This window comes from Prunus dulcis, chromosome 4 (assembly GCF_902201215.1).
Source record: "Prunus dulcis chromosome 4, ALMONDv2, whole genome shotgun sequence".
NCBI lineage: Eukaryota > Viridiplantae > Streptophyta > Magnoliopsida > Rosales > Rosaceae > Prunus > Prunus dulcis.
The window spans coordinates 10,199,174-10,209,384 of record NC_047653.1 but is presented as its reverse complement, the minus strand read 5'-3'; the positions used below and the strand labels follow the sequence as shown (position 1 = coordinate 10,209,384).

The 10,211-nt window shown below is 38.3% G+C and overlaps 2 protein-coding genes and 1 long non-coding RNA gene across 4 annotated transcripts; 1 reads left to right on the top strand and 2 right to left on the bottom strand.

The window, feature by feature from the left end:
- Window positions 1-425: 425 nt before the first annotated feature.
- LOC117626657 lies at window positions 426-3,973 on the bottom strand. Of its 2 annotated transcripts, none has more exons than XR_004585603.1 (5): window positions 3,818-3,973; window positions 3,331-3,510; window positions 3,063-3,156; window positions 2,492-2,765; window positions 426-1,287 (listed from the first exon to the last, which is right to left on the bottom strand). It is a non-coding gene; the product is annotated as an uncharacterized LOC117626657 (long non-coding RNA). The 2 variants fall into 2 exon arrangements; XR_004585604.1 differs by having other exon boundaries at window positions 3,331-3,384.
- A 226-nt stretch (window positions 3,974-4,199) lies between these two features.
- On the bottom strand, window positions 4,200-4,975 carry LOC117626656. Its single transcript, XM_034358446.1, has 2 exons — window positions 4,620-4,975; window positions 4,200-4,537 (listed from the first exon to the last, which is right to left on the bottom strand). Exons 1-2 carry the CDS (start codon window positions 4,963-4,965, stop codon window positions 4,425-4,427), a joined length of 459 nt encoding a protein of 152 aa, XP_034214337.1. The 5' UTR covers window positions 4,966-4,975; the 3' UTR covers window positions 4,200-4,424.
- Window positions 4,976-7,122: 2,147 nt separating this feature from the next.
- On the top strand, window positions 7,123-9,951 carry LOC117625328 (receptor-like protein 6). Its single transcript, XM_034356905.1, has one exon. The coding sequence runs from the start codon at window positions 7,123-7,125 to the stop codon at window positions 9,949-9,951; it is 2,829 nt and encodes a 942-aa protein (XP_034212796.1).
- Window positions 9,952-10,211: the final 260 nt, after the last annotated feature.

Below are 10,211 nucleotides of genomic sequence, written 5' to 3'. Positions count from 1 at the left end.
ATTGGGATGTGAAATTGGATGAATTGGTGATGAACTGAAATGGGTTCTGATCACTCGTTCTTGTCTTTAAGTTACTAAAGCAAGCTGCAAGCAGAAGCACTCAGACTCAGACGGAATAATTTCTTTGTATAATTGCTTTGTGGGTTTTGTTTGTATTGTTGAATGGGATGAATGAACTAATGATGAAGTGAATTGGCTTGTATTCACCATTGTTCCTGTATTTAAGTTACTAAGCCAAGCACAAGCACCGAGAGAAAAAATTATACACATAATTGCTTTTTGGGTTTTGTTTAGATTGTTCAATTGATTAGGAATCGATGAAAAATAAGATAGCATTGCTCGATCATGGTGGTTTCATTAAACAGTCTTCTGCTTTTTGCAAATATGTGCACTACATGACACGACATGACATGACTAGTACCAAGTAGCAAAGCAAAGATACGATTAATCCAATCAGATACGACCCTGAAAGTGTAATCATATTCAGATAAAAAGGCAACCAGGTTCGCACCCAGCAATAAGCCAAACAAAATATCATTACAGAACGGTGACATAAAAAACCTACAGCCCATCTAGAGCAGCCTCCTTGCTTATCTACAGCATGCCTACAAGACTCATCGTGACGTAGCCTCAAGCTCAGTAACAGTTTGCACCGGGGATGCCTCCATCGTCCCTGCCTGGCATGTAGTTATCTTGGAACTGCCCAGGACCCCCCCCATCCTGCATTAGGCGGTGGGGACACTCCTCCCATGTTATTTGGTGGTGGGGACACTCCTCCCATGTTGTTTGGTGGCACCCCTCTCATGTTGTTTGGCGGTACACCTCCCATGTTGTTAGGGGGCATCTGATTGTAGTTAGGTGGTGGTGGCGGCATCTGATTATAATCATGAGGTATCTGATTGCTATTGTTGTTGGGCTGCCCACCACTCCAGTTGTTTGGCTGCTGCACATTACTGTAGTTTGGACCCATGTTGTTATGGGGAGGCATTGGACCCGCGTTGGGGGGCGGGGGCCCCATATTGTTGGGAGTCCTCATGTTGTTGGCAGGTCCAGGCATGTTAGGCCCAGGATTTTGCCCAGCTTGATTAGGCATAGGAGGCTGACCCCTATTCTGAAAATCTCGGTTCTGCATATTTTCCCTCCTCCTATCAAAGTTCCTTGATCTGCCATAATTTCGAGGTCTGTCATTGCGTCTGTTTCTCTCGTTTGCTCGGCTATTGTTTCTTATCCATTCCTCATGGTACTTGGGATCATATGGTACTGCTTCACCATTAATAAAAGGTTCTCCTGCCAAAACAAAAAATAACAAGAAAGCAGACAATCATGTATAAATGGATACTTGATTGCCGAAAAACTAATTGAAAACAAACGAATAGACAGGTAGACAATGTACAACAGAATGGCAGTTTAAGATTACTATAATATCAGTATTAAAAAGGCAAAAACTATCATACCCAGCATTCAAAAAGCAGTTATGCGAACTTCCAAGGCTAACATTGACTGCCTAAGAGGAAAATTTTCATCATCGAATTCTAGAGACCAAAACTGTCTATTTTTCTTTTGTGAACTGGGGTGGGGAGGGCAATGCACCCCAGAAGCAACTACACGGAATTAGAAATAAAAACCAGAGATAAGAAGATTGTATTATCCTCCAGTTAAACTAAATTCCTTTCAGCTCTCGAGATACCAGGTTAAACACAAAGTTTTACACAGTGATCACCCAATTTCTTTGGACCTGATGTTTCTCAGTCTACAAGCTATAGGTCATCATGGACAATCTTGTTACTTCATTTTGACATCTCTATAATATCTTGACATATGTCACACACAACTAACTAAGCACTAATATTTTGTAATAATAAAGGAAATTTGAACATCCATCCAGGGTTTTGATTCGCACGTGTGTCAGACAAGTTTGCTTTAAAAGAGTCATCTGATACTAAATCAGATAACAGCATAATAGTTTACTGCTATTTATTCTACATAAGCTTCATTTTCTTCCCCAAATAACAACTCCAGGCTTGACTAGGAGTGTAGGCCTTCACAAGCACGCTAGATACTCTGAAGCAATCCTATAGTGACCCCTAAATTCTAGATATAACATCTACAGGCTAATGTATAATATCACAACCACGTGATTACTGCATGCTTCTGCTTGGTTATTGATAGTCTATTTATATCATAGGGTCTTTCGACAAGGTTATATAGTAATGAAGGAACACGCATATCCCTATAAATAACTAACTAGAGATTCATCGGAAATATCTGAAACCACTCATACAAATGTCTAAACAAAATAATAAAAACCCAATTGTGTATTTCCATATTTGATCAGAAATTTCACTGACGAAAACCTCAAATAATCCAAACAACAGACTGCAAACACATCAAATTCCTATCAACCAATATCAAATTAAAATGTTGAAGAAACACACAGGTAACCAATTCAAGGACAAACTAAATCAATTAACACATAATAAAGCAATCATACTAGTATAGGCTGTTCGACCCGATCTTCATGCTGATTATGGTGAAAGGCTAACAAAACCAGGACTGCAATCGAGAAGAGTCCAAAAGGAGCCCAGATTCAATACAAAAACCTCCTTTGAAACAGGCGCCAATACTCGGCTCGCGACGATGATGATCTCCTGTACGTGCTTCTTGCTCGCCGTGCGACGTCGCTTTGAAGAGCGCCACCTGAAGGTTCGGCGCTAGGTTGATCGCTATGGTTGCGATGCCGATGCTCATCTAGTCCTTGCCGATCGCTAATTTTAGTATCACAGTGGAAATAAAATATCAGAAAATGGCAAAAATGTAAATGTAACTCTTATATTAATCATGCTTTTAGCACATGGGCTTACAAATTGGTCTTTAACAAAATAAAATTTAAAACTCATCCACCTTATCTAAAACAAAAGTAGGTAATGTAGCACATGCTAATTACTAAACACTAATTTTTCTTTTTTCTTTTCACATACCTATTTTTGTACTGCTATTCTTTTCAGATATGATTCTGCTCAATCAATGACCTTTATTTGATATAGGTCGACAAAAGAATGTACCTAGGCAAAAACAAACATGAAAGCTTCAGCTCCAAAAGTCCATCAAGGCTTTCAAATGAAAAACTGCATCCAGCCATCTAGCCGCAACAGAGAACTATATGTACCCAACAGACTGTCAGACTCAAACAATCACTATTGATAGAACTATCTCAAAGCAGTTATAGACATCCCCCTAATTTTTACAAACTCCGTTATCATGAAACTCATTTTGACATGTTTATTTAGAAACTGAGTGAAAACTTTGAAGAAAACTAGCATTACATATCACCTGCATTATGTGAGGGTTGCAGAACTCAGTGAAGTGATTGCCTCATGGTTTAGACTACATTATGTGAAGTTAGAAGTTAGAACCTCCAATTTATTATGCATAAGCATCCGAGGATAGTTGAAAGGGAGCATGCTGCAAAATCCATGACATAACAGTAGAAAACTACTGACTCTCACCGCCCTACAAATCACATACATATCGCCTATTGTCATACTGGCACTAAGTTCCAATTTCATTAATAACTTAAAAAACATGCTTGTTTATAGTTGAAGATGGTTTAATGTAGCATCTGCACAAATACAAGGTCCATTAACATATAATTACAATCTTCAAGTGTAGGTTGTTCTGATAACCAACAAATAAAATAGTGCAATGCATGACTATCCAAAGTGAATAAATAGAAGCATGCATTCTATTGTATTTCTATGGGGAACCCCAAGCCATCTTATGCCAAAGCATCTTAGATAAAGACTGCCTGAACTCTTACCTAGCATTATTCACATATGACAAATTCGCCTCGATTTGGATTAGAATCCACAGCTTCAATAGACATACATATTCTAAGATGAGAAAGCTCTTCGGTACTCACAATAGAAACCCCCACTGCATGCGCGCACATACACACACACACCAATAATCTCACCTTCTTACTCAATATCAACAATCTCACCTTCTTACTCAATATCAATAATCTCGCTATTTGAGTCATCCTCAAGAATGTTGTATACTGCCCGAATCAAACTATAAACTAGAGAGAAAATGTCACAAAAGAAGCACAAATGTATACAAAATCGAAATCTAGACAATCCCCATTACCATTCAAATTTGTACGCTGAATACTCAGATTAGCAATTTGATCAAACTCAAAATGAAGCCAAAGAAATTTGCACACATAGGTATTTCGAATATTCAAACAGATTGAAAGGCATGAATTTTTGCACCATTTTCCACATCATTTAACAACCAAACTACCAAAGCTCAGTCTAACACGAGTTCAGCTGGAGCAGCACTTACAAACTCAAAATGAAGCCAAAGATCAAGCTTACTTGCCAAATTCCATGACAAAATTTGAAAATTTGCCTTAAACCTGGAGATCACTCAAGGGCATTTGCGGCATTTTCAGGGAGCTGTTGTTGCTGCTGCAGCTGTTGTAAAATTGACTTGCGCTGAAGCTCAAGCCATTTGTTGATTCCAACAGTGCAAATAACTACCCAGAATTTAAAATCAGCCAACCATTTAAAAAGGGAGAAGAAGAAGACTTAAAATTGAAATGAAAATTCATGACTTACAGCCAGCGCCGACAAAATAAAGCAGACGGAGGAGCTTTGGCGGTGGGGTGCTAGCTAATTCTTCTCCACTCATTGCTCCTCTTCTTCCTTTTACAGACTCTTCTGTGTGAGAAGTAGAGAACTGGAGAAAGACGACGACGACCCGTTTTAGTCCGAAACTGAAATGGGTTGGATCATATCGAACTCGGGTGTTTACTTTCACATTCCAAATGTTGGCCCAGTTTTGGCCCAAGATGGCAGAAAAAGCTTCTCTTTTGAGACTTTGAATTAGAATTTGCAGAGAATTGAAGGGGACTGTGATTCCATATCTTGGCTTTAACATATTCATCCAATGCGTCTTGTGCATCTTTTTGGTGTTTTTTGCTATGATTTCTCACTGATTATTTTTGGGAATTTGAAATTTGTGACCCTTGATTTCTTAATACATGAAAGTTATTTTATCTAGTCTAATATGAATTAATAGAAAATATTTTTATAACATGAATAGGGCATCAACATATGGTTTGACTGTTATCAATTTCAACATTTTACTCTTCACAACTCAATGCTATGTTACTTTTTATGGAGTTAATGAATATGGACAAAGTGAGACGGAGAATTGAGTTTCAAGGGGTAAAGTGTGACAAATTGAGTTTTAAATAGCAAAGTGAGATTCAAATTGAGTTTCAAGGGCCATATCAATAATTAATCCTTCTAAATTTTATATTGTGCCATTTGTGTAGAAAAGACTTCTTTGTGAACGATTGCTGCTTGTCAGTGATACGTGATATTTTTTTTTATGTAGTTGCCTTCATGTGGGGCGAACAACTTGGAAAGAATGACTAGCTTCCACATTCCTTTGAAAAATTTTAAACAAGAAAACAACTTGGAACTTGGACTTTGATTGACATGGAAGATGCGCTGATATCGCATATCAGCTGCCTTAAAAATCAAAAAAGAAAATTCAGTATAAGAAGATCTTCGCTTGAGGACGAAGGTCAATGCAGACTTTAAAATACACAAGGTCATTGCTTTGGTTTCATTTGTGGAAATCTCTCTTCGAAGTACAGAGGGGTTTTGATAATTTGTGTTGTGTGGTTATGGCAGCTTATAAACCAGTCATTTTGTGCAACAGTGGGGGCCCTAGAGACAGTTAAGAACGGTGAAACATGATTTCTTTGTGATTGGCTATGGCCAAACTTATCCAAGACCCGCAGATTGCGCAGAGAATGGGCATAGAAGCGCGACGGCATGTGACAGATTCATTCTCTACAAAAATATTTGGTCAGCATTTGAACATATCAATACCTTGTTGACGTTGCTTGGAGGAAAGAAGACTGAAGACTGCATGACCTTGCAGCATAAATTGTTCAATTGAATCAACTCAGAGACTGATATATTAATTTGTTGGGTTTAATATATCCATCAATTTTCTGAGTGTGTGGCTATTGGTGAAGGGATTTCTAGATTAGTTATGGTTTATGCCTTTCGTCTTTTGGTCCTGTAGTTAACAGATGCTAGTGGTGACTTGTGAATGAAGAGAGAGAAGATTTGCTACGAAGGTTTTCGCTTCTCCTGCAGTTTAACATCAATAAGGACGCCAATGTAATGTTGGATATAGATAGCTCTTTCACTTTCATAGAAGGTTATTTAGCTTAAGAGGGCAAAGAAATAATATTTTTGAACATTGGAAATACAAGGGCAATGCTCGAGTAAGAACTGTATATAAACTGAGTATTAAAATCTTGCACTGGTTTAATAACGACCGCTCCAAATGCAAAGGGCTGGGCGGTGCTGCATCATCTATGTTGAATCCAAGTTGAAGCTATACAGAGCAGAGACCGCTTTTTTGCTTGCCACATTACCAATTTAACAGATTATGTAAAATTTCATTAAACCTTAATATTAATTACATCGTGAATTTTTTTGACAAAAGAGCGATAGTATTTTATTAATAAGATAAAAAAAAATACAAATACAAAGCAACTAAGGTGCCAAATATGAATACAACTTCTCCAGTGACCAAACGCAACAAGAAGTTGAATTGATTTGGAGAGAATACGCACAACCCAAAAAATGCTTAAAATCCATGAATCACCAACAAGAAATACATGTACTTAACCATGCAATAAAGTTTTACAGAGCAACGACAGAAACGAAAAATATGTATTGAAAGCCAAAGTAAAAAGCCAATAAAACAAAGCACATCAAACTACTAAAGAGTTCATAGAAATTATTAGACTAAAACAAATTAAGAAACAAAATCATCGCTCCACATTCTATGGGGCAACCTGAAGAGAACCGTAATGCCATACTGGCTAAATGTCAAAGAATTATCTACTTTAGCCACCTCATGCCCGTCCATATCCCATCACTTCAATATTGAGCAAAATGTCAAAGAATATTAAATTGTTACTTGACACGTGTACGCTATTGCTCAACCATTTGATCAGGCCAGTCTATAAATAGATAGCTCTCTAGCTTTAACTTTCATAGATGTGCAACCAAAACATATCAAAACATTATGGGGATTCACCTGTCGATTCGCATGCTCCCGAAACTACTAGTTCTGTTGTTGTTTCATCTTGTGGTTGCAAACTTTGTAGACTCTTTGCAGCAGCTATCTTGCCATGCCGAGGAGAGCTCTGCCTTGCTGCAGTTCAAGGAGAGCTTTATTATTACTAACAAATCTGCTTCAAAGGTTTCATCATGGAAACCAGCTGGAGCAGGAAATAGCAGTTGTTGCTCGTGGGACGGCGTGGAGTGTGACGAGATAACGGGTCATGTTATTGGCCTTCATCTTAGCAGCAGTTATCTCTACGGCTCTTTGAACGCCAATAGTAGCCTCTTCAGCCTGGTGCATCTTCAAAGGTTAAGCCTCTCTTACAATAATTTCAGTTACTCTCAAATTCCATCTAGCATAAGAAATTTTCCAAGCCTCACTCATCTTGACCTCTCTGGCTCTTTCTTTTCTGGTCAAGTCCCGTCTGAAGTCTCACACTTGTCCAAGTTGACATACCTTAATCTGTGTTGCAATGTTCTTGAAATTGAAACATCTCCTTCTTATGATCCTCCGCGATTGTTGAAACTTCAACCATCTGATTTGAGAAGTCTGGTTCAAAATTTAACTAGTCTAGAAACTCTTAGTCTTAGTTACATTAACATATCATCGATCATACCCGTTTCCTTGACAAATTTATCGTTTTTAACATCCCTTTGCCTCAGGAATTGTGATTTGTTTGGCGAATTTCCAGTGAAAATTTTTAATTTACAGAACTTAAAAGTTCTTAGTGTGAGATACAACCAAAATCTCGTTGGATATTTTCCTGAATTTAATCAAAGTAGTCCCCTCATCGAACTGAGAGTTGCTTCTACTGGGTTTTTTGGAACAATACCTTCATCAATTGAAAAGCTTAATTCATTGCAAGAGTTGGATGTGTATCAATGCAATTTTTCAAACTTTTTGGTTCCATCTGCACTTGGCAATCTTAGACAGCTCACTTATCTGGACATTTCAGCAAACAGATTTGGAGGTCCAATTCCTAATTCTTTGGCAAACCTTACCCAATTGAATAAGTTTTTGGTTTTTAGCAATTCTCTAACTGGTCCAATTCCATCATGGCTTGGTAACTTTAGCAAACTAGTTGAACTAAATTTTGCTGACAATCATTTGAATGGTTCAGTTCCCGCCTTATTTTCCAATCTCACCAATCTCAAGGTCCTTTATCTAGGTAACAACAGCCTGAGCGGTGTAGTGGAGTTCCAAATGTTTCAGAAGCTACAAAATCTCAAAGAACTCGGATTGGCTAGTAACAATTTGGAATTTGTTACTGAACGATTTCCAAATATTATGGATGCAACTGTTCCACAGTTCAGGATTCTGTATTTGCATTCATGCAATTTAAAAGAGTTCCCATATTTCTTAAGAAATCAGACAAAGTTAGAACGGTTGGAAATGCGAGGAAACAACATCCATGGCGAAGTGCCAAACTGGCTGTGGAACATAAGCAAGGAAACTCTGACATTAGTGGACATTACTGATAACTTCCTTTCGGGTGAACTTCCAGTTGTCATACCCTGGGTTAACATGCGCTGCTTGAGGCTTTCAAACAACAGTTTTCGTGGACCACTACCAATCCCTCCACCATCCTTGCTAGAATATGGAGCCACTAACAACAAATTTACTGGAGAAATTTCACCATTGCTTTGCAATATGAATTCTCTTTTGTACCTTGATGTGTCGAAAAATAACTTGAGTGGCACGCTTCCTCAATGTCTTGGAAACTTTAGTGATGGTCTAATGCTTTTACTTCTTGGAAGCAACTCTTTTCATGGAATGATGCCTCAATCATTCAACAACAGAAGCAATTTGAGGATGATTGATGTTAGTCATAACCAATTGCAGGGGCAATTACCGAGGGCACTGGCAAATTGTGTGATGCTTGAGTATCTGGTTCTGTCAAACAATCAATTCAGTGATGTTTTTCCCATTTGGCTGGGGACTCTTCCAGAGTTAAAACTTTTGGCAATGCGCCATAATGGGTTTAATGGTGTGATAGGACACACTAGAACGAATATTGACTTCCCCAAGTTACGCATTCTTGATTTGTCTTACAACAATTTCACAGGTGCGATTCCACCTTTGTTTCCAAATATTATTGTAAACATGTCAACATACATGCAGGCAGAAGTACGCTATGTTGTCACTACTGTTTATGTTACACGGAGTGTTCCTCTCTCAATCACAATAGCAATTAAGGGTCTGGAGTTGTACTATTCAAAGATTCAAGAAGGCCTTGCAGCCATTGATTTCTCAAGCAACAAATTTGAAGGGAAGATTCCAGAGTTCATTGGGAACCTTACAGAGCTTCGCTCACTCAATATTTCCAACAACATTCTCACTGGTTCAATTCCATCATCGTTGGGTAACTTAAGGAAGCTTGAATCGTTGGACCTTTCACGAAACAAGCTCTCAGGGCAGATCCCCCAACAACTAACGCAGCTTACATTCCTTGGGACCTTTGATGTGTCTCACAACAATCTCACAGGTCCTATACCGCAAGGTACCCAACTTACTTCCTTGAATAGCACTTCATATGAGGGAAATCTTGGATTGTGTGGAGATCCATTACCAAACAAATGCGGAGAGGCCCCTCAACGGCCACCTTCAACTGAAGAAGATAATGGTTCAGGCTCAACTGGAATGGTTGAATTTGATTTGAAATTTGTTTTGGCTGGAATTGGAAGTGGGTTTGTAGTGGGAGTTGTTCTTGCGGATGTCGTGATCACAAGAAGGCAAGAGTTGTTTCTTAGGGTTGTTGGAATGGTGAGGCTAATGATATGGAAAAGGTGAGGCTAATGATATGGAAAAGGCAAGAGTTATAAGGTCATGCGTTTGGAGTTGTTTTCTTGTTTTTGCTTCTCGTTCCATGTAACGTTGTTCTATCTTTGTAGTTGTACTTGTGGTTATGCTATATCCAAATAAAGGTTTTGGATTCTCTGCATTCGTAATGTTTGCAAATTTCTGTGTAATAAAATGATTTTAATCATTAATTGAGCACAAAGTACATTTGATGAAATGGAATTGAAGCTTTCCAAAAGCCTCAGATGAAT

Coding starts and splice junctions, on each gene's coding strand:
- LOC117626656 (XM_034358446.1), bottom strand. CDS start 4,965: ATGCACAAGACGCATTGGATGAATATGTTAAAGCCAAGATATGGAATC. Junction 4,538..4,619: donor TTATTTTGTCGGCGCTGGCT/GTAAGTCATGAA, acceptor AATTCTGGGTAG/TTATTTGCACTGTTGGAATC.
- LOC117625328 (XM_034356905.1), top strand. CDS start 7,123: ATGGGGATTCACCTGTCGATTCGCATGCTCCCGAAACTACTAGTTCTG.